Source organism: Zingiber officinale, chromosome 4A, assembly GCF_018446385.1.
Source record: "Zingiber officinale cultivar Zhangliang chromosome 4A, Zo_v1.1, whole genome shotgun sequence".
NCBI lineage: Eukaryota > Viridiplantae > Streptophyta > Magnoliopsida > Zingiberales > Zingiberaceae > Zingiber > Zingiber officinale.
Genome location: NC_055992.1, coordinates 110,043,449 through 110,068,033, shown reverse-complemented (window position 1 = coordinate 110,068,033; position 24,585 = coordinate 110,043,449). Strand labels below are relative to the sequence as shown.

At 37.7% G+C, this 24,585-nt stretch overlaps 1 protein-coding gene across 1 annotated transcript; it reads left to right on the top strand.

The window, feature by feature from the left end:
* Positions 1-255: 255 nt before the first annotated feature.
* On the top strand, positions 256-14,820 carry LOC121970559 (WD-40 repeat-containing protein MSI4-like). Its single transcript, XM_042521349.1, has 15 exons — positions 256-459; positions 1,221-1,284; positions 2,577-2,663; positions 3,055-3,117; positions 3,743-3,808; positions 3,885-3,959; positions 4,054-4,129; positions 10,834-11,044; positions 11,329-11,410; positions 13,050-13,123; positions 13,251-13,362; positions 13,485-13,559; positions 13,884-13,963; positions 14,344-14,443; positions 14,551-14,820. The coding sequence occupies exons 1-15, from the start codon at positions 338-340 to the stop codon at positions 14,650-14,652; spliced, it is 1,389 nt and encodes a 462-aa protein (XP_042377283.1). The 5' UTR covers positions 256-337; the 3' UTR covers positions 14,653-14,820.
* The last annotated feature ends 9,765 nt before the right edge of the window (positions 14,821-24,585 follow it).

The following is a 24,585-nucleotide window of genomic DNA, read 5'->3' as shown; positions in this document are numbered from 1 at the left end:
CATTTAGTATTATTTAAAATTTATTGAAAGATTTAATCATTGAAGATGTCGTTAATCTATAAGTGTATAAATATAGATACACACTTAAAAATGAATGAACTGGACGCTAATGTCCATGGATTGGGTGAAAGCTGGTTCATTTTAATCGCGTTGAGCTTGGATTGTCAGGCTAAGGCGGTTTCGCCTACTTGACTAGGCCCAAGCTCGAAGAATTTCAATAAAATAGTAGCGTGGACCCGCTGCCCAGCCCAAAAGAGAAACAAGTGGGAGAGTGATTTCTCACTCAGCGCCAGCATTTGGTTTCGCGAAAGAGGCGGAAGCAGCGGAGCTGAGGAGGATGAAAGAGCGAGACGGGAAGGCGACGGTGGACGAGAGGTACACGCAGTGGAAGTCCCTCGTCCCCGTCCTCTACGATTGGTTCGCCAACCACAACCTTGTCTGGCCCTCCCTCTCATGCCGGTAGGGTAACTCTCTCTCTCTCTCTCTCTCGATTTCTTTGGGCTCGGGCCATTTCTAGTGTATGCGGAAGAATCTTGTCCGATGGTTTTGCTTTTTGATTTCGGTTTTAGATTTTTGTGTTTTCTTTTTCGATTTCTTTGGTTCCAGACCATATCTAGGGTTTTGCTGGAAGAGTCTTGTCCCTCGCTTTGGCTTATCACAACTTGTCTGGCCATCCCTCTCATGCTGGTACGGTAACCTCTTTCTCTCTCTCTCTCTCTCTCTCCTAGACCGAGTTCTTTGGGTTCGAGCCATTTCTAGAGCTACGGAGGAATCTTGTCCGATGCTTTATCTTTTTTATTTTGGTTTTAGATTTTTTTTTATTACCCTTTCGATTCTTTGGATGCGGACCATTTCTAGGGTTCTGCTGGAAGAGTCTTGCCCGTTGATTTAGCTTATCTTTGTTTAATAGATCGTGTCGAGTGACTAGGAAATAACATATGAAAATGGAAAACATTCATAGAGCGACGTCCGGTTTCGCTTCTGTCTCTCCATTCAAATATTTTCTGTTTGGAGATATGATGATCCAATAATACGTGGAGCTTATGCCTACATTAGTCTCTCTTCTAACCTTGTGGTGTCTGTTGTTCGAATCTGTTCTGTATGGAGATGCGATGATTCAGGAATACTTATATCTTGTGCTACATTGGCCTGGTGAACTAGTCACTCTGTCAAACTTGTGCTGTCTGTTGTCTTACAATTGATTTTGATCTTGTTTGTAGATGGGGGCCTCAACTCGAACAAGCAACCTACAAGAATCGCCAACGCCTTTACCTCTCTGAACAGGCAAGTGACTTGGAATCGTTTGTATACTCTGGCTTGCCGAGTAATGCTCAAGCTGTGTTTGATGAATATTCAAATATTCCTTTTGCCTTCATAGTTTACGTCGTGTTTTTGTTTGTGCAAGCATGCATTATTTTCAGTCAGCCAGGCAATGCCCTTGCTTCCTTACATATTTGAATTTATCTCGATCATGACAAGGGATATCTGTGATAACAAATCTACATTCTCATATTTCCTAGTTAGTAGTCAAATGTTGTGATATTGAATTGCAATGTCGAGTTACAGTTTTGACTACCAGATTATTCTATTTTGCATGTCTAACACTTCTTGTACAAATAATTCATGCAATATTATCGGATTAAACAAATATTTGGGTCTATCAAGCAATCTAAAGCCTCATCTGAGGTCTAAATCAAACAAATATTCTCATCAATCTCTTAAATATCATATGTAGGTGGTATCAGTTGACCGGTTGAATAGACCATATGCAGTATGAGTGCATATGCTTACCTTTGTTAGAGGAGCCAACAACTCATAAATATCTAGCTCGGTCAACTAAAAAGTCATTTCCCCTGGTGATCTTGATACAAACTATTTAACTAATGGTGTCAAACTAGAGCATATCAATATCTTAAATAGCATATGCAAGTGGTATCAGTTGACTAGTTGCATAGACCATATTCAGTATGCAAGTGCATATGCTTACCTTTGTTAGATGAGCCAACAACCGATACAAATGTCTAGCACAGTCCACTAAAAAGTTATCTTCCCTATATGATCTTGATACAAACTATTTAACTGCTGGTGTCAAAGTAGAACATAATAGAAAAAACCTTTTACAGATGAGTCAACAATGCATATAGATATCTAGCTCAGTCAACTAGATAACTACTTTTGAAAGCAAAAATGGAGCAAGGATGTTGGACATTTATCAGGTAGGATGACAAAGGCTCAATGTTTATGGCATATATGGGCCACATAGATAACCTGATCCTGCCTGTTGAAATCAAGCAAATGTGATTGCATGTCCTATATGCAATGTGGTTCTCTGTCATATATGTTGGTGCTGTATAGCAACCATTTTGCCTGATTTTTACAATACATCTATTCATAAAATAACCTTAGTTGCTAAACTAAATTACTTTTGGTTTCCATCTTGTTCCCATTTTTTTTTGAATTCAACTGTTGGTTATTGCAAATGCCAGTTGCAATTTTGTGAATTTTGCTCATTAGCATGCACTCTGTTGTCGTACTGGAATCTCATAATGCATAACTTAGTACCTGTTATGTTGCAGACTGATGGTTCTGTACCAAATACTCTTGTCATAGCAAATTGTGAGGTTGTCAAGCCAAGGGTAGCTGCTGCTGAGCATATCTCCCAGGTCTCTATATTAAATAGATTATTTTTATCTTATGCTTGGTTTGTAGAAAGCTTATTCTTCCAAATATTGTGAGACTATTGCAAGAAGCTTGCATTTTATAGTTCAAACCTATTGATGTATATGTACATGTGGTATTACCAGTTTTAATTTCAGTATTAGGTTTTCTTTAGCCAGGTCAGGTTCCATGACAAAACTAATGATCTTGAAAAAAGTACAGATTTGGCTTGTCCATGAAAAATGGACTTTGCAATTTTTTTTTTATATCTAACTATTTGCCGATGTGATTTATTAGTGCTAGACAAAATATGAAAACAAATATTCTTGCTTTTTTTTTGCATGTTAAATGAGGTTTTACGGGCTTTGTTGCTGAATGTGATGCTCATGCTTGTAGTTCAATGAGGAAGCCCGTTCCCCGTTTGTGAAGAAATACAAAACAATTATACATCCAGGGGAGGTATGCAAAATAGTCTTTCTTTTTTATCTTCATTCTACCTTGGCCACTGTACATTTCCAATGAAATAGTTACTAAACTTAATTTCATGGAGCTTGAATATGAGTTTTAGTAAAGCAAGTTTTCTGAAAGTGAATCTTGATCTGTCATCTACAATCTGAAAGAATGAGATCTCCTGGTTGTCGTGTGAAAGGAGCCTTAAGGCCACACTACCAAAAAAATGGTATTTCACTATATGGTGACAATTATTATCTACTGGCGTCTTAAAAAGCCAACTGTTAGGTTATACTAAGAGAACCTGTCTTGATTGCTGCCTAGCTTAGAGCAATAACATTATAGCTTGAGTTACTTACTGTGGTTTTCAAAGCATGTCAAAGTATGTATTGATTGTTCCCTAGCTTAGTGCAATAGCATTACCGCTTCAACTTTTTAGTGTGGTTTCGAAAGCATGTCAAATTATATGCTATGTCGTGGCAAATGAGGTAAAGAAAGTTGTTGGCCTCAACCATATAACTGCCTTTATGCTTTTTGCTGATTATTTATGCACAATATACATGCTCAATACTCAATGTGCCAGTATTTGTGATTGATGTTGTAGCTCTTTATCAGTCATTAGCGTTTCCTGCAGGTAAACAGAATTAGAGAGCTTCCTCAGAACAGCAAAATAGTTGCTACACATACTGACAGCCCTGACGTAAGGAAAATTTGTGATTCGAATATAAGGAAAATTCACTTTGTGCCCTATCTTATTTCTGATATCTTTTTTGAAGGTTCTAATTTGGGATGTTGAAACGCAACCAAATCGCCATCCCATGTTAGGAGCTGCTGAATCTCGTCCAGATTTGGTCAGTCAATAAACAGAAGAAGTGCTTGTTCATACTGCTAATATTGTTGATTTTCCTTTTGTCATGGTTGATTAATCAAGGTCTCATGCCGCAGGTATTGACAGGACATCAACAAAATGCGGAATTTGCCCTGGCTATGTGTCCCACCGAACCATTTGTGCTTTCTGGAGGTCTTCACTCATTCTTTTAGTACCACATTTACACGATCCTAGTCTTTACTCATGCCTTTCATTTGGAATGAGTTTCAAAGGTAGATCCGCTACCTTAGCGGCCCCCCTAGTGCCGGTCCCACGGATATGGAGGGAGATTCATACAGGTACACAGGCCATAGGCGCATGGCGGAGTAAACCCCAGGTCGTCAGTTTCTGAGAATCGACTCCTGGCCATTATGCCAGAGATACCATGCGCCCACCGTCTGCGCTACGCCCTGGGGGCATGAGTTTCAAGATTCTAACTCGGGGTGCAAACGAACCGAATCAAGTCTAATAATATGAAAATATTGATATTTGAGTTTGAGCTCTAAAAATATATATGATATTCGAAGCTCAATTCAAAATTTGAAAATACAAATAATTTTAGCTCGAGCTTGATTCTAAATAAAATTCAAACTTGAATTCGATTCAAATGGTTTGAACCTTGATTCGAGTATATTCGAACTATAATTCGAAATGATTTAAATTCGAATTTAATTTGAATTATTTGAATTTTAATTTGAATATATTTAAGTTAAAATTATGTAAAAATAATTAGAATTAGATTTGAGTTTAGATCTCGAGCGGTTCGTGAACAATTGAACAAAATAGTATAGATTTGAATTCGGCTCGAAAAAATATTCGAACATATTTGAGCTTTGCTCGAATTTGATAATATTGAATACGAATCTAATTGGCTCAATTAGTTTGCACCCCTAACTCGAACGGCTATTTTCACATGCAATAGCATTTTAATCACTCAGTAGATTCTTTAGATATTTATCCTTTTGTCCACTTAAAACCCTTGGTGTGCTGATTATGGTTTACCTTTTCTACCCATTGTTTTACCTTTTCTTAGGCCTTAGTCATTGTTAATTGTTATATGAGTGTTAGAATATATGAGTTTAGTCCCCACACGGGACAGTATGTCTATGTTAGATATTTATATATACTTTTTTAATTTAATAATGCATTCCCCCCTCTTAACTCAATTTCATAGCATGCTCTTAGAGAAGGAAGGGAAGGAAGTAGGATAAACAGGAAGTAGTTCAGATTAAGGGAAAAGAAAAAATGAGTCATAGCATCTTACTTTCACCATATTCTATCTATCTTGTTTAACTGGCCAGAATTAAGGGAAGGAAATAATATTTATTTTATATTTATTCGAAGCTTAATTTCCTCTCCCTCCACTTTGGTCCATATGGACAAAAATAAAGTGGAGAAAATTGAATGAAATATAATCTCTTACTCTTCAATTCAAAAGAAATTGAATTTTTTTTCCACGTAAACATAGTCTCTAGAGTCTGGATTTTTTTTCTTCTTTTTGTAAGGGGACGTTGGGGGGTTTCAGTTGACACAACCTACCCTATTTCACAATGTGCTCTTTCTTACTCGATTGCCCCTTCTACAACAATCTCTCTTTGCATTGCCACCTTATCTTGGTTTGCTTTTGTTCTCCATCTGTTTTTCCTCCCCCTTGTCCCTTCTATATGTTCTCATGTCAAAGCCTCATAGCACGGGGTCATGGTGCTTGCCCATGATGTGGTTTTGGTAATTCCAATCAAAGTCATTGCAGTTTATATTTGCTACAGCTGTCAATGGCGATTTGTCACCTCGTTGGGTGACATGTATAGTTGCAGAAAGACTCTTAGCTTATCAATGCTATCATACAAGAAGAAGACTCCCATGAATTGAATTAGAATCTTCATCCCAAGCTTTGATGATAGATTATGCAATATGCAAAGAATGGTTGATGTCCTTGTAGATTGGTTTCCCCTTTATTATTCTCTTTATCTTCATCCTCTATCTAGGATTGCACTACTCACTTCTTCTGTAACATAGATACATAAATGGTAACTTAGGGAACTTCTTGTTACAATCGGCTTGAATGAAAGAAGTAACTCCATTGACTTGTGAGGCCCAACAACTGGCTCAAAATGCTTAAGTTGGGGTTAATAGTAGCCCATTCATTTAATGCTATAAAGTTTCTTTATTGACCAAAATCCTAATGGAGCCCAATGGTGGCTATATCATCATGCATACAACCCTTTCCAACACTTCACCATATCCAGTATTGATCCGCTCTAGTACCTATTGTTATGACCCTACTTGGATGGGAGAATTCCTTCATTAAGTCACTCTGAAATTAATTGGTTACAATTCACTTAGATAAACATTTAATCATTTATTCTCAACAAGTGACCCAAAATCCTTAAACCCAAGTGAACATTAGCTCCTCAATTAAGCTTATAAAACACCTCTATTAACAACCCACAATGTGAAACTAAATAGTGGTGTCACAATCTCCCTCATTTAAGGCCTCCATTGATATCTGAACTCGGGAATTTCCTAAATTAGCAACATGTGAGGCCCAATGGTGGCTATGCCATCATGCCAACAACCCTTTTGAGCATCTCACCATGCCTAGTATTGTGTCCGCTCGAATATCAATTCTTACACCTCACTTGCATGAGAGAATTGACCCATTAACTTGTTAAGCCCATCAATTGGTCCAAAATACTTAAGCCCAAGTTTGTGTCTATAGATAGGGGATGTATGGGTGAACATTACAGATTTGCAGGTGTTTAATTTGTTTAGCCGAGTGTCTCAGCATCTGGTGATCGTGTTGCAATAAAGATGCATGTATGTCACTTGGTTATGCTTGTGTCGAGTAGAACTCTTGCGATGGTAAACTGAGTACACGTTACATGATTCCTGTCTTTCTTGGATCTGGGACGGGTTGTTCGGGGCGCTGGGGATGAGCATAGTCGCCTTTTGCCACCATAATGTCTATTCACATTAGCTCTGCCATTAAAAAAAATCCCAAAAAATAAGTAATATAAAATAAAAAGGGGCATCTTTTGAAGCTAAAAAAAAAAAGAGAAGGCAACAACAACAACAACCAAGTCTTTTCCCACTAGGTGGGATCGGCTGTATGAATCCTTTTACGCCATTGAGCTCTATCTCTTACTATATCATCATCTATATTTAAATAAATTTTATCTTATTTTATTGTTGCTAACTAAATCTTTTTTTGTCTTCCTTTTCCTCATTTGATATGCATGTTTATCATAGTTTCACATCGCCTAACTAGAGCATTTATTTGTCGTTTAAGTATATGTTCGTACTATCTTAAACGTGTCTCTCAGAGTTTTTCTTCAATAGATGCAACTCTGATTTTCTCTCTAATGCACTTATTTCTTATTTTGTCTATACTCGTATGTCCACACATCCACCTTAACATCCTCATCTCTGCAACTCTCATCTTCTACTCATGTGCTCGAGTCATAGCCCAACATTCAGCTCCATATAATATAGCAGGTCTAACTGCGGTCACACAAAACACTCGACGCTTCCCTCCATTTCACCCATCTTGCTTGTATTGTATGTAAGATATCTCTCTCAATCCCTCTATCATTTTTGCAAAAATGATCCTAAATATTTAAATCTCTCGGTTCCGGGCAACTCATCCTCTCCTATCTTAACAATTGTCTCATTACTTCTAATATTGCTAAATTTAAATTTTATATATTCCATCTTTAATCTACTAAGCTTAAAACCTTTCCCTTCTAGCGTTTCCCGCCAAGATTCTAGTTTAGCATTTATACCTTCATGTGTTTCATCTACCAAATAATATCATCTGTAAATAACATGCTCCACAATATTGTGTTTTGAATGTGCATAGTGAGCTTGTCCATAATTAGTGTAAAAAGATAGGGGACTTAGAGCTGATCCTTGATGTAACCCTATTTTTATTGGAAATGCTTTAGTTACTCCGCTCTTTATCCTGGTCGTTACATCCTCGTACATATCCTTAATTAGGTCAATATATGTTACGCTAACACCTCTCTTGTTTAAAATTCTCCATATAATTTCTCTTGGGATACTATTATAAGTTTTTTTTAAGTCAATGAAATACCATGTGTATATCTTGTTTTTGCTCTCGATATTTTTCAATTAATTGTCTAAGAAGATGTATAGCTTCTATTGTCGACCTTTCAGGCACGACCCAAATTGATTTTCGGTGATTGTGGTCTCCTTCTTTAATCCTTTTGCGATAACTTTTTTCCAAAGTTTCATAGTATGATTCATTAATTTAATATCCCATTTTATACGTCTCTCTTATTCCTATATAAGGGAACTAAGTACTTATCCTTATTGATCATGCATTTTTTTCGTTTTCAATATTATGTTAAATAATTTTGTAAGTCATTCAATACTTTATTTCCCTAGACACTTCTATATCTCTATCGGAATATTATCTGATCCAATAGCTTTTCCATTGTGCATCTTATTTAAAGTTTGTTTTACTTCTGAAGTTTGAATTCTACAATAAGTTGTTTTACTTCTAAAGTTTGAATTTCCATGCTCATTTGACCAACTTAAATTATCTAAGTTAAGTTGGTCACCTAAATCTTCATTAAAAAGTTGATAAAAATACTTCTTCCGCCGCTCTTTTATTTCTCCATTGTTTACTAATACCCTATTACTTTCATCTTTTATACATTTTATTTGGATAAGATCTCTTGTTTTTTCCTTTCTCCCACTTTAGTTATTCTATAAATGTCTCTTTCCCGTTCTTTTGTATCCAATTTTTGATATAATCGTTTAAAAGTTTTATTTTTTGTTTCACTCACTACTTTCATAACTTTTTTTAGCTATTGTATATTTTTTTAAGTTTTCTTCGTTTTTACAAATATATAATTCCTTATAAGCTATTCGTTTTTCCTTCACTTTCTCTTGTACTTTTTCATTCCACCACCAAGATTTCTTACTTAGTGGTGCATGTCCCTTTGACTTATCGAGTACACTCTTAGCTATTATTTTCAACTTTGATATCATCTTATCTCATGTTGTATTAGAGTCATCGTATATTTCACCTAATGCCTGTATTTCTACCTTCTCCTTAAATATATTTTGCTTTCCATCCTTTAACTTCCACCATTTAATTCTAGGAATCATATATATTTTCTTTCTATTGATACTATGTTTGAGGCGTATATCTAGCACTACTAACCTATGTTGGGTAGTTAAGTTTTCTCCAGCAATGACTTTGTAATTTTTATAAATCTTTCTATCATTCTTCCTAACCATAAGAGTCAATTTGTGATTTATTATTCCCACTTTTGAATGTGACTAAGTGTTCTTCTCTTTTTTTAAAAAACGTATTAGCTTAATATAAGGTCATATGCTATTACAAAATTTAATATAGTTTTTCCTTTCTCATTTCTGGTTCCAAACCCAGTACCCTCTCATATTCCTCATTTTTCACTCCGACATGCACATTTAGATCACCTCATATTAAAATCATTTCATTTGGTGGAATATTTTGTAATATTTCATCTAAATCCTCCCAAAATCTTGATTTGGTAGCTTCATCTAATCTTACTTGTGGTGCATATACGTTAATTATGTTCATAGTTTCTTTCGCCACTATTATCTTAAGAGCTATAATTCTATCTCCTTTTTTAACTACTCCTACAACTTTATCCTTTAACAAACTCTCATATTCCTCATTTTTCACTCCGACATGCACATTTAGATCACCTCATATTAAAATCATTTCATTTGGTGGAATATTTTGTAATATTTCATCTAAATCCTCCCAAAATCTTGATTTGGTAGCTTCATCTAATCTTACTTGTGGTGCATATACGTTAATTATGTTCATAGTTTCTTTCGCCACTATTATCTTAAGAGCTATAATTCTATCTCCTTTTTTAACTACTCCTACAACTTTATCCTTTAACAAACTATCTACAATAATACCTACTCCATTTCTTGTTTTACTCTTTCTATTGTACCATAACTTAAAATCCGAGTTCTCTATCATCTTTGCCTTCTGGCCTATCCATTTTGTCTCTTGTACTGTCGTACACACAAAATATTAATTCTTCTTCTAATCATCATATCTACTATCTCCATTGATTTATTGATGAGAGTTCCTATATTCCATGTTCCAAATCTTAGATAATTAGTTTTCCTATCATATTTATTCTTATCCAACCTATGTTGTGAGAACTCTTGCCTATTTAACATTGCACCCAAGTTCTCATGGAGATGTAGCGGCCCTTATTGAGACGTTACAGTCGGATCTTGTAACGCGAACTCTTGCATATTTAGTACTATACTCGAGTTCTGGAAATGTAGCGATCCTTGCCGAGACGTTACAGTCGGATCCTGTAATGCGTTCTTTCCGGGGAACAACCTAGCATTAGTATAATAGTTTAATGGATCCGTTCATTGAATATGTGTCATAGTTTTGACACTAGCTGACAATCTAATGCAATCCTCTTTATCCGGCTTCATACCGTAGTGCCATTTATCTTTGTCAAAGCATTCTATCAATCTTTTTAACTTTCACAAAATAGACCTGCTACATCTGGGCCAAAATGATTTAATTCCACTGATATATGAAATTCATGGATACTGATAAAACTTCTTTTTATTATTTTTTAAACATGTGTGATTCATGAATTATTCTAATTTTACAAATTCTTTATTTGATAGTTTTTTTTTTTTTTTGTATATTCTTAGAAATTGATTGTTGCATCGAATATTCTCAATATTGCTATCTCATTGTTCTTTACTGAATCTGTTTAGCTTCATACTTTTGGTCATCGCTGATAGTCTTCATGTTTTACTAGCATGAGTTTTGAAATATATATATATATATATTTTAGGGAAGGACAAATCAGTGGTCTTGTGGAGCATACAGGACCACATTTCTTCTCTTGCAGAATCATCTTCCAAATCGCCTGTCTCGTCGACACCAAATTCTGGTGGTAAGTCATCCATTAAATCTGGTGAGAAAAACCCAGAAAGTCTTGGACCAAGAGGTGTGTACCAAGGTCATGGAGATACTGTTGAAGATGTCCAGTTCTGTCCATCTAGGTAATCCTGTTATTAGTTGTTTTTTTTAATTTTGTGATGATTGATTCTTGTATGTTTTTTTTTAGTTTCTGTCCAGTTCTGTCCATCTAGGTAATCATTTGTAGTTTCTGTCTCTCCCTTTCTTGCTCTTTGCATGTATGTGTGGGTGTCTGTCTCTCTTTTTATGTGTGCATACACCTTACTTGATTAGACATTTCACCCTTTCGTGGAAAAACATATTAAAGTCGTTTCTGTGTATTGCATTGTTCTTGCACTGACAGTGTCTTATTTTAAATATGTTGAAGTGCACAGGAATTCTGTAGTGTAGGCGATGATTCTTGCCTCATTCTATGGGATGCTCGAGTTGGTACTAGTCCAGTTGTCAAGGTAATAATTTATTCTCTTTCTCAAGAATCTTGATTGGTTAATGTTCTGGTAGACTTGCTCTTTCAAATAGATGAATTGAAACATAGATGCAATTATATAGCTTAGAATTAGATTACATTGCCTTTTTAATTCTTAATTCATGTTTGTGCGAGGCTAATAACTAAAACTGTTCCTTTTTAAGTTCTTTAATGTAGGACTTACACTTAACATGTAAATTCTCTTACTGTCATGCCTTGTGGTTGATTTGTTGAACCATATACATCACTCAGATATGCATAATCTTAATATATTTGGTTGGATTTGATTTGTTATGACCTTCTCTAAGCACATAATCAATTCAAATCTGGGCGTCAGTCTCAATTGATCCATCTGGTCTCTATCCCACACCTAATCTTTATTGGCCTTACAGTTTACTCACATTCTCCCTCCTTGATCTCAACTCTAACAAGCCCTTCATGACATTTAGGTGTGACTTCCACAACCATCTAACGAGCCAATGCACATAACACCTATCATGACTTCACGAGTTACTCAAACTTGACATATATATTTGGTTAGATTTGATTTGTTATGACCTACTCTAAGCACATAATCAATTCAAACCTGGACGTCAGTCTCAATTGATCCATCTGGACTGCTATCCCACACCTAATCTTTATTGGCCTTACCCTCCTTGATCTCAACTCTTTCAAGCCCTTCTATATTTTACTCAACCATCTAACGAGCCAATGCACATGACACCTAGGTGTGACTTCCAACCATCTAACGAGCCAATGCACATAATACCTATCATGACTTCACGAGTCACTCGAACTTGACATCATGGCATCTAAAATACATTTTAAATCACAAGATTGCCCTGCAGCATAAAACATTGAAGCATCTTTATACTCATTGGCTTCCATGTTAACTAACTCATCATAGCTCGATCAACCAACACACTAGACCCTATACTAATATCAATATATCAATCATCCTCTCTTGTTGATGTGATCGACATCTACTTTACCAGATAATCAACCGCTAGATAGGATAAACTGCCCATATAGTCTTCAACTATCAACCCGATGAAAAAGGGGGTAGGATCCTACCTTGTAGGCACTGCCTAGCCAAGAATTGCCGAATATGATAGATCAAGTTGCAGATGCTTAATTGCTATGATTGTTCATGAGAGGTGGTAAGTGACTTCAGCTGAGAGAGGAACGGCGGTAGTTTGAGCAATAAGGAGGGGTGGTGGGAGAGTCGGGTGTTATTAGGTCTCTGATGGAGGGAAAAGGCTGTTGGCTGGTCTAAGGACGGTGGAAGAGACATTGGCAGCAATTAGGTTGACAGAATGAACTAATAAAAAACTTTCCTATATATGGTATTAATAACCTAGTAACAAACTCTACGTTAAATTATGCAGTAATTAAACTGTTGATCCTGTATTTTTGTCTAGTTCAGTGATAGGCTTCAATGTGAGTTCGAACTGTTGCTGCCCAAGCCTCATCCAATTAATATTTAAAGGGAATCCAGCTCTCTCCCTCATTCAATTAACTAATTAGTCATGTCATATTAGTTGATTAGAGGGTTGGGCAAACACTTGCAGACATTTATTTTCCTCTGTTGACTGTATACTTATTTTCGTCTTATGTGCCAGGTTGAGAAAGCTCATGATGCAGATCTTCATTGTGTGGATTGGAATCCCCATGATCAGAATCTTATTTTGACTGGGTATATGTTTAACATTTTTTTAACCTTATTTGGTATTTGTGGCCTTTTCTTATAGACATGATACTTCTTCCGTGAGTCGGTGATTAATATTTGTGCTTGCTATTATGTACAATAATACTTCATCCAGATCTGCTGATAATTCAGTTCGAATGTTTGATCGCCGTAACCTTACATCTGGAGGTGTTGGGTCACCCATCCACAAATTTGAAGGTCACAAAGCTGCTGTTCTTTGTGTTCAGGCATGCTCTTTTGTCCTACAATGTTCATTTTAAAATTCTTATTGAACTTCTGAACAATTTCATAATGCAATGCCATATATTGTCCTTTAATTTTTGTTTTTTCCTTAAAAAAATTATTTCAGTGGTCTCCTGATAGAGCATCAGTTTTTGGAAGTGCTGCAGAAGATGGCTTTCTCAATATCTGGGACTATGAGAAGGTATTTGTTTATTGCCTGAGAATTCCACTTTGAAGAAAGACTTCATGCATATTTTGGATGATTTTGGCAATAATGATCGGAACCCCTTTTTTTCTGATGTGTTTTTTTGTTCTCCACTAATGCATAGCATCTGATGGGGGTAAAGAGGAAAAACTACTGTTAATTTGTTCTCCATTTTTTCTGATGTGTTTTCCCGTTGTTATCTGTGAACATTTAACTTTTAAGTGCTTTCTATGAATGTAATCTTTTCTCAACAAGTGTGTATTCAAGGTTTTTGCTGAAATGATGTTAATTCTTCACATTACCTTTGGTTTCCTGATTTAGATTGGTAAGCAGAAAGAACATACTGGAGTAAAAACACCCAACTCACCTCCGGGTTTATTCTTTCAACACGCGGGGCATAGGTATGCGCATTACTTATGAATTCAATTTTAAAGCTTCTGCTCTTATAAAAGGCTGTATAGTAGCTTTTAACTTTTTATGCATAGATGTATAGCACGTGGTTGGGAAATACACCTTAGATTTCTGACCCATATGGTGGTATTATGAAAAAAACAGTTTACTAGGATAGAATCACTGAAATCTTTTTGTCTACTGTAACATGCTTTAGCATTTCATTTAAACGCAATGATGTGGAGCAACTGACTCAGGACCCATCCAAGCAAAGTTTCTTATGTTTATTTTTTTGTGTAGTGTAGTTGAGCAAACACATTTTTTACTATATATATATATATAATCTTGTTACTGTATTGACAATTCTGTATCATTTTCCGGAGCACTTCAGAGATAAAGTGGTGGATTTTCATTGGAATGCATCTGATCCATGGACTATTGTTAGTGTTTCTGATGACTGCGGAAGTACTGGCGGGGGTGGTACATTGCAGGTAAATGCTGAAGACCTTTGTTCTAGGCAAATTTATATTACTTTCGTCTTAATTGAGGATCATTTTCTCCCCCGTTTTATATATTGTATGGGAACGATTACATGCAGATTTGGCGTATGAGTGATTTGATATACAGGCCAGAAGATGATGTTTTGGCAGAGCTGGAGAAATTCAAAACCCACATACTGACATGCTCACCAAAGGCCTAGATCTTCCCTAAGGCCTAGATCTTCGCTATATTAATTGTATCAGGATTGGAAGACTAGTGAAGTAGATGAAACTGCCTTGTTATTTTCTTGCACTCCTGTTGCTATATTAATTGTATCAGGATTGGAAGACTAGTGAAGTAGATGAAACTGCCTTGTTATTTTCTTGCACTCCTGCTGCTTTCTAAATACTGTATGATGTTAGATGGAACTGCCTTGTTATTTTCTAGTACTCTGTGGCTTTCTTAATACTGTAGGATGTTAGATGGAACTGCCTTGTTATTTTTGCGCACTTTGCGGCTTTCTATATACTTTAGGATGTTAGATGGAACTGCCTTTTGAATATTTGCTTTGCATGACAAGTATTTTAGATCTGGAGCTGAGAGATTTACTTTGCCTTGCTGCTCTTCCTTAAAATTTGCTTTTCTTGACTGTTAGGAAAGTTTTTGCAGCCAGCATGAATCTGTTACAAATAGTCAAATATTAGCACTACATTATTGAAAGAGGAATAAGCATTACATAGCACCATAGTGGCCTTCCATGTAGCCATACAGACTGCATGACAGATCTTCAAACACATTGGTTGAACTTGACAGTTTCCTTGCCTAAAGTACCATTGGGATTGCACAGCTCGATTGTAGCTGACCAACTCATTAACTGGAGTACTTGATATCCAATGCAATCTAAACTCTAGCCGGTCGCCGTCCAAAAGTGTTGATGTAGCCTGCCCAATCTACACCTTGCCAGAGCCCATCGCCGAGCTGTCATTGACCAGAATGCCTTTAAGACTTGGAACTGCATTCTGTATTTCTGTTGGACGGTTGAGCAGGAGTTACAGAAAGTAGATTTAAACTTACTTTTAGTTAGATTGAAACTAAATCTTAGTTGTGATTTAATCTTAGTTGTGATTTAATGGTCTAGTGGGCATAGCGTTTCCGTCAATCCATCCCAGGGTCAACACGGAGGAGGTAAATCATGGACGGCTATTAGTTTTTGGAATAGTGATTAACACATAAGGGAGATATTTATCTCGACTTTATCGATATTCGAACTTTAAATCTCATGAGGACAATATCTCATATGTTAATCATTAGATCCATCCGAAGGGACAGATCAAATGACATTTAGCATGTTGATCTTTAGCATCTTAAACATGAAGTTGAATATCACTAAATTCTGTATTAGATTGAATTATTTTTAAATAATGGCATAAAGTGTTATTCCACATAGTCTACTTAAACTTTGCAAACCAATTAGTATAGATGACCAATTTCACCTTAAATTTATTACAGTATAGCACATAAATATCACAAATGGATAGCATTTGATATCTGTTCATTAGTAATACTATACCCTTTTGTGAAATCTTCAACTAATTATTAAAAACGTTAAATTGAGTGGTGAATACTATACCTAACCCATATTTTGAGCTATCACTACAAGGGTTGTAATGCAATTGCCTAATGGGCTTAAATTCAACTAAGATGTAACATCAAGTCTAATTTGTAATGTAATAGCTATAACCTGTTGGCCTTGTATGCACAAATTATGGGTAAACAATAATGAATCAAAATTATGAACTATAACATATAATATTACTATTAGGTCGAATACAGGGTTTTGATGGACGATTAATAATAATTAATAAAAAGCATGAATTATAACATTCAACTAATAAATGTCATAAATAGGTTAGCCTTCCACTTTATTAGGCCTAACTACAAATCTAATCAATCAAAATAAGCAGGCAGCATATTTGAATAGCAGCATGAAGGCGCTATTTGGACACGGTCTTCTTAGGACACAGACCTATAAAATCCATTTAGGGTCTTAAATGGATTGGAACATTACTAAATTTATTGTTGACATCTAATTCAATAATTTTAATTCACACACCTACTAAGTCAGATGTGTTGGTGCTTTAACTCCCTAGTGGTAGTGCAACTAGGGTTTTGTTTTTTTGATAAGAAGGATAGCAAAGAGAGTTGACAGATTACATGGACGATAAATTTGATGGAAATAGTATACAAGCGAATTAAGAAGGATGATACGGGAAATGAATCACTTCAAAACGTTTCTTTCTATAAATTTTACGTTTTTGTAGAAAATACAGACTCAATTTCAATATCATATGCTATTTTTTGCATCAATCATAATAGAAATAAAATCATTTTTTCTATATTTTTCAAAAAAAGGAAACAAAATCAGATAATTATTTTACAGCAACATAAAGACGCATATTCTCTGACTGTATTTTTTTACTAAGTTAATTTTATGCAAAATATCATACCAAATAACAAGATTTTATAATTCAAAACTTGAAAGTTCACCGGATGTTAAAGTTTCAGCATCTCTACTTAATTTTCTATCTTCACTAATTTCTACTAATTTGAACAAAGCTTATCTGATTTGAGAAACTTGAGATAGTATTGCTTTGACTGTTTCAATATGATTTTCTCATTTTGTAGTTGACAATGATTTTACAATTAATCCATCAATATATTCAAGCAAAAGATTTCATCTTTTTGTTGAATTAGATAGCACGATGTACATCCATTGACATGCTCCAAAAAATAATTTTACTTTAGCACAATAATTTGCCATGTCACAAACAACTAAGTTAAGAGAATGAGAACCACATGACATGTAAAATGTTCTAGAATTAATGTCAAGTAATCTTCTTTGCACACCTTGATTTTTTTGCCTTTCATATCAGATCCATTATCATAACCTTGCCCTATCACATTATCAATATCAAGCTCTAAAGATTGTAAAACAACTTACAATTTATTGAAAAGACCTAATCAGTTTGTATCTTCTACATTTACAAATTCTAAGAAATACTTTTCTATTTTAATTGGTCTCTAAAACATATACACACCTTAATATGAGAGTCATTTGTGACTTGTATCCAATGTACAATTAAGAATTACTGAAAAATATTTTATCTTTTTTACTTTTTTTAATTAATACATTCCTGACTTTGGAGTCTAAAATATATATTAACTCATTTTGAATTTTATGATTAAGATAATGAATCATTTTATCTTGAATAAGTCGAAAATGCTCTTGCATTATTGGATCAAAATATGTAATCATTTTAAGTAGACCCAAAAAATTACCATTGCCATCTTCATAAGTCACGTGTACCACGAAATGCCAAATTATGCAGAGCAAGAGATTTGATAATAGTAACTATTCTTAGCATAATGTGTTTCTAATGTTTTGTGTCCTTTTTAATTTGTTCTTATATTTCTTTATCAATTGTCAATGTTTTCTTTAATCTCATTTGTAGTTCAACAAAAGCTCTCAAATTAGTGAGATGTTCAACATTATTTTCATGTTATTTAAGTTTGTCACATAAATGTGTCCAATCATTAACTCCTTCTCATGCTATATTACTTTTGGTGTGTATTACAAACAACTTACAACAAATACAAAATACTTTGTCGAACTCCTTCGAGTACACTAACCATTTTCGATCATGAGTCTTACCATTTGGTAACATTTGGATATAGTAAGTATGAGAAAAGTGTCGAGATTCTTTATCTACAGGAAACTGGAGAATATCTTCTCTTTTAGGACCTATTTTCATAAGTAAATCTTTCATTTTTGTATCAAGATTATCCCAAACTCTTATATCAAATATGTTCAAATCATATCTAGGTGTCAAATATTGATATTCATTTGTATACTCATCATCGCAGCAATTATCAATATTTTTAGTTTTGTCACTTTGAATTTCATCAAAATTATTAAAATATGTATTCTCTTCGTTCTTATTTTCTACAAATTTCTCATTCTCATCACTTTCATTTCTCACAAATTCTTCATTTTCATCATTCTTATTTTCAACAAAATTTTCATTTGCATCTGATTCATTAGTTAAAATTTGAACTGAACTTTCCATTGCGTTATGTGATTCTTTACCAAAATATTTATTCAATGAACCGCTTAAGCTTTGGGCTATCTCTTCTTCATCTTATTTTTTTAAATTTTTTTTTAGATATCCAAAGAGTTGTTTCATGATAATAGATAATTATGAACAATAATCAATAAACAAATAATAATAAAATCTGATATGGAGAATTTTTCTTTATTTCGAAATCCACTTATATAAGACCTTACACAGATATCCTGTAAGTTTATAAAAACACACAGTTCAATTGTTTAGGAGTTATGACGTTATTCGTGTAATTAAAGACAGTAATCAAATAAGGTTCTTAAAAACGATAGTTGTAAAATAATTGACATTTTTATGGTGAAATTACCAATTTCCTCACAACAATATAAGCATCTAACTAACCTTCAAGTGCATCTCTTTAAGGTTGTCTTCTTCTCTCTTATCTCAATGTAGTTTTTTAAAGAAATTCTATCTCTTTCACTCTTTTTATATATTCATCTAAATGAATTACTACACACTCTTCTACACTCTTCTGAATAAAATGGTTCTAAAAAATATTGAACCTAATGTGAAATTACTAATTTCCCTCAAATTATAGACATTAACTAAGTAGTAATTCCGGGAAAAAGAAATATTCTCTAAAAATCTACTGCTCATGTCAATGTTAGGAGCATCAACAATACTGAAGTCAACTAAATTTTCATGATTAGGTTACTATATTATATTATTTGTTATTGGATTTTAACCAATAATTATGAAAGAATACTGGAACCACTAAGTTAACTAGATTATTTATTAAACAATATCCATCATTTCAGAAATTATAAACAAAATAATATTTTTAAGCAATACTAATTTTTTTATATTAAGCTTAAATACAATAAAAAAAATAGAGAGCTATTATGTGAAATTATAAAATATGCATCTACCTTACTATGAAATTGTCTCTATGTTCAAATCAAGGATTGTAACTCCATTGTTAGAGCACCTCATAAATTTACATGTGCACCAATGCTTTTCAAAGGAACTAAACTGCTTAGATAGAGTATGATATGAACTCATTGGGCTTGCTTATTTTTAGTGTTCTTCTTAGTTTGATAAGATTGGAAATGTGCACGCAAGCATATGCCTCAAACAATCTACTAGAATACAAATTTTTAAAATTTGAACCTACTCGGATCCAAGATCAAAATAAACAATTGGAAAGTGTGTTACGGTACTATGGGAGCACAAGCCCTATCATTAGTCTGAAGTCGTATGCTTTGATCGAAATAGAAGAGCAAAGCTGATGACCTTTTAGGGTTTGCAGAAGCGTGAAGTAACGACGCAATCCAGCCGCACAAAGGGCATCTTTGAGAGAGGGCACGTAGTCATTGCAGCGAGGGAGGGAAGGCGCGGAGAGGCCTTTGGCGAGGAGAATCACAAGGGCGCCTTTGATAGAGGGCCTGTAGTCATTGCAGCGATGGAGGGAAGGTGTGGCGAGGAGAATCACGAGGGCGCTTCGGCGAGGGCTTATATATATATATCCCGCTCGGATAGTGGAATGTCGGCCGAGCGTCTATCCCGCTCGGCCCAGCGGCAGACAGTGTTCGGACAAGATGAAAGTCGACCGAGCGACTCTTCCGCTCATCCCAATAACAGACAAAAGGAGTATCTGTCGGTATTCTTTTGGGAGCCGGTGCTGCTGACAGACGACATGGTCGGCGGCATGTTCAGGCAAAGAATCGTACGGCGGAAGCTTCTACTATCATGTCAGAGATATGCTCGGCTCGTTAAGGTATTGTGTCAGAGACACTTTCCTGACACGTCTTTTCATAGAAATCATGGAGAAGTGCACACATCTTGGGAAGCATGCACGCGCACTACAGGAGCCATATATAAAGAGAGGTCCAAGCTTCTAATCCACTATTGCTGCTACTATTTGTTACTTTGCTTCCACACATCACCGGTGACTGACTTGAGCGTCGGAGGGCAAACACCGGGGACCCCTTCCCTGGCTTGGCACTGACGTAGTTGTGGTCGTAGGGCCGCGTAGAGTCAACACACGGTCAGCCGGAGCGCCACATCCCCAACTTCCATTGCCTCGACTATCGGACATGATCATATTTGACGTCGTCTGTGGGAACACAACCTGCATCCGAGCCGAGAGGATGGAAGGCGCTGGACAACTTTACACAGTGACGCTCATCCAAGAAGAGCTCGACCTGCTCGTGCAAGCCCGAGCAAAGAAAATAGTCGAGCACTAACAATAGAAGGCGCTAGTCGATTGGCAAGCGCAACAAGCAATGTCTGTAGCAAGAGCCCGAGCAACACAGGAGGACCACCCAGATCAATTCTCTATCTGGGGGTAGAATAGATTGCCAATCAACACGCATGGCGAGGTGCCGCCCTCGCCCATACCTTTTCATCGGGCACTATTCCAAACACCCTTGGAGATATCTCAAGAAAACCAAGAGTGGGGATCTTTTTCGGACGAAGCGCCCGTTCGGGACGCACGGAAGGGCAAGGCGCCTCGAGGCAATACATCTCCCGAGCGGATTGACCGCCTGTTCTCCGAAGACATATTGCGAGATCCTCTCCCTAGGCACTACACCTCACTGGCGATCGGGCCATACAATGGGTCAACTGATCCAGATGATAATTTGGATAGGTTCGATAATGAAGCCACACTCCACCAGTACACGAATGGAGTGAAATGTCAAGTTTTCCTCATCACATTTTTCGGCTAGGCGCAACGCTGGTTCAGAAGGCTGCCGGATGGCTCAATACGTAGCTTTAAGGACTTCCGAACGACTTTTCTGCACCACTTTGCCAGCAGTTGGCGCTACCAAAAGACAAGTGTTAGCCTTTTTCCCCTTGAAGCAAGGATCCAAGGAGACACTCAGAGCCTACATTCAGCGTTTTAATCAGATAGCCATGGATATCCCTTCAGTCTCATCTGAGACCATGATGAATGCCTTCGCACAGGGGCTCGTTGAGGGGGACTTCTTCCGATCGCTCATCAGGAAGCTGCCCCAGAACAATGACCACATGCTCAAAAAAGCCAACGAGTACATCAATGTGGAGGAAGTACAGGCGGCCAGAAGAAAGGAGCCGCTGACCGAGGCCTCTGTCCCGATTAAGCGACGACCATCAGGCAACCACCAGCCGCCTAGGAGGCCAAGGGCTAAAGGAGAGGGACCGCACTCGGAAACCAGAACGCACGCCGTCTAACATGTGGCATCCGGATGGCCGAAGGCGTCAAAAGGAAGGTATGGACACCTATGTTCTGCTCTTTCCACCAGTCGATGTCGCACAATACGTGTGACTGCCGCGGCCTAACACCGATCGCTAGCCGACCGGCTCCCAGGGGTATCGCCGCTGAACCCCCTTTCCCGATTGACAGCATAGACACCAGCCCACCGGTCGTCAAGGAGACGCAAGAAGGTCGCCGGAGCGATACCAGCATCAACAACAAAGGGAGAGTGCCAATTCTTCTCGAGGCTCGAGCGATCGGAATCAACCCTCCGCTCGGGAGGAAGAAAATAGAAGCAATGCCGCCCGGGGAGAAATAAGCATCATCGTCGACGGACCAACTAGTGGCAACTCCAATTGAGCTTGGAAGTTGTACGCACGACGACTAGAGATCCATGTAGTAGGATGCAGCCGGGAGAAGGCAAGCGGGCTCGAGATCAACTTCGGACCCCCGGGACTTGGAGGGAGTCGAGATCCCTCATAACAACGCCTTGATCATCCGAGCGGTGATCGCTAATTATACCATTCACCGTATCTTTGTTGACACAGGAAGCTTAGTGAACATAATTTTCAAGGAGGCGTTCGATCAGCTGCAGATCGACCGGGGCGAGCTGCTACCTATGACAACCCCGCTGTATGATTCACCGACAATAAAGTTCTACCGATCGGCCAAACAAGATTGGTCATTTCACTCGGAGAGGAGCCGCTCAGGAGGACCAGGACCATGAACTTTATCGTGGTGGATGCCCCCTTATCCTACAACGTCAACCTAGGGCGACCGACCCTCAACGAGTTCAGGGCAGTAGTCTCTACCTATCGCCAGAAAATTAAGTTCCCGGTACATGACCGGGTTGGAGAAGTCAAGGGCAACCAACTTGCCGCTCGGCGCTGCTACATCGAGATGGTTAAGACCGAGGCCAAAGCCACTCGACGAATCCGCGACTCGAGGTAAACACTATTACTGAAAAACCTCCTACCTTCGTGTACGAAGAAAAAGAGGAAGTCCATATCCATCCTTGCCGAGCGGAGGCCACTACTTTCGTGGCTGCCGACTTAGAGGCCAAGCAGAAGACAAAGTTGGTCGTTTGCCTCCAGCGGAACCATGACGTGTTTGCATGGTCAACACATGAGCTGCCCGACATCTCCCCAAGTGTAGCTCAGCATGAGTTACATGTCCGACCAGACGCTCGTCCGGTAAAGCAACGCAAAAGGGATTTCATCACCAAGCAGAACCTGATCATCCGGGTGGAGATAGAAAAGCTATTGCAAGCCGGACACGTGAGGGAAGTTCAGTTCCCAAGCTGGCTCACCAACATTGTCCTCGTCTCCAAACCGAGCAACAAGTGGCGAGTCTGCATCAACTTTCGTGACCCGAACAAGGCATGCCCGAAGAACTTCTACCTATTGCCTCGGATCGACCAGATGGTGGACTCCACTGCAGGATGTGAGCTGATCTGCATGCTAGATGTCTACCAGGGTTATCATCAAGTGCCGCTCGCCTGCGAAGATCAAGAAAAGGTCAGCTTCATTATGACCGACGGTATGTACTGCTACAATGTCATGTCATTCAGACTCAAAAATGTCGGAGCCACTTATCAAAAATTGATGAACAAAGTGTTCCGACGGCAGATCAACCATAACATGGAGGTATACGTAGATGATATCCTGATAAAATCCCTCCGAGCAGCTGACCTATGTGTATATATTGAGGAGACCTACCGGACACTCAGGACTTATGGGATAAAGCTGAACCCAAGCAAGTGTCTGTTTGGCGCAAAGAGTGGGCGCTTCCTCAACTACATCGTAATCGAGCAGGGCATCGAGGCGAACCTAGTCAAAGTAAAAGCGTTGCAAGACATGCCCCCACCCTGCAACCTGAAGGAAGCTCAACGATTGACCGAGCGGATCCACAGCGCTATCCAGATTCATCTCAAAGTCATCAGATCGGAGCTTGCCATTCTTCAAAAAATTACGTCGGGCGACAAAATTTCAATGGGACGAGGAGTGCGACAAGACATTCGAAGAGCTCAAAAAATACCTCAACTCCCTGCTTGTCCTAGTCAAGCCGTGTGTTGGCGAGACACTCGAGATCTACTTGTCATCTAAAGAGCATGTAGTCGGTTCAGCATTAGTTAGGCATAGCAGCGAGGAACAACCAGTGTACTTTTTAAGCCACATATTAAAAGATGTTGAGTCTCACTATACAGGTCTTGAGAAGCTGACTTATGCTTTAGTGTTCGCCACTTGGAGGCTTCGCTCGTACTTCCTCGCTCACTCTATAATCGTGATGACCAACAGTCCCTTGGGGAGAGTACTTCTCAATCCCGAGGCGTCTGCATGGCTGATCAAATAGACAATAGAGCTCAGTGAATTTGACATCCAGCATCAACCCCAAACTACCATCAAAGCACAGTCCTTGATGGATTTCGTCACCGAGGTATAGAGCCCAGAGCTAGAGGCTGTTTGGAGGATATATGTGGATGGTTCTTCCACTCGACAGAGGAGCGACGTGGGCATACTACTCATCTCCCCGCAAGAAGATTGAATGCAGTTAGCCGTTCGGCTAGACTATAGGGCCACCAACAATGAGGCCGAGTACAAGGCTCTAATAGCCAGCTTACAAGCCGCTCGGCATGTCGGAGCAGTCAAAGTCTTGATCCATTCGGATTCTCAGTTGGCTGCTCAACAACTGTCCGGAATGTTCGAGATAAGCAACGTCTGACTCAAGCTCTATCCAGAGGCCTTTGAAAAATTGAGGTCCAACTTTCAAGAGGTCGTCATACAGAAAATCCCCTGAT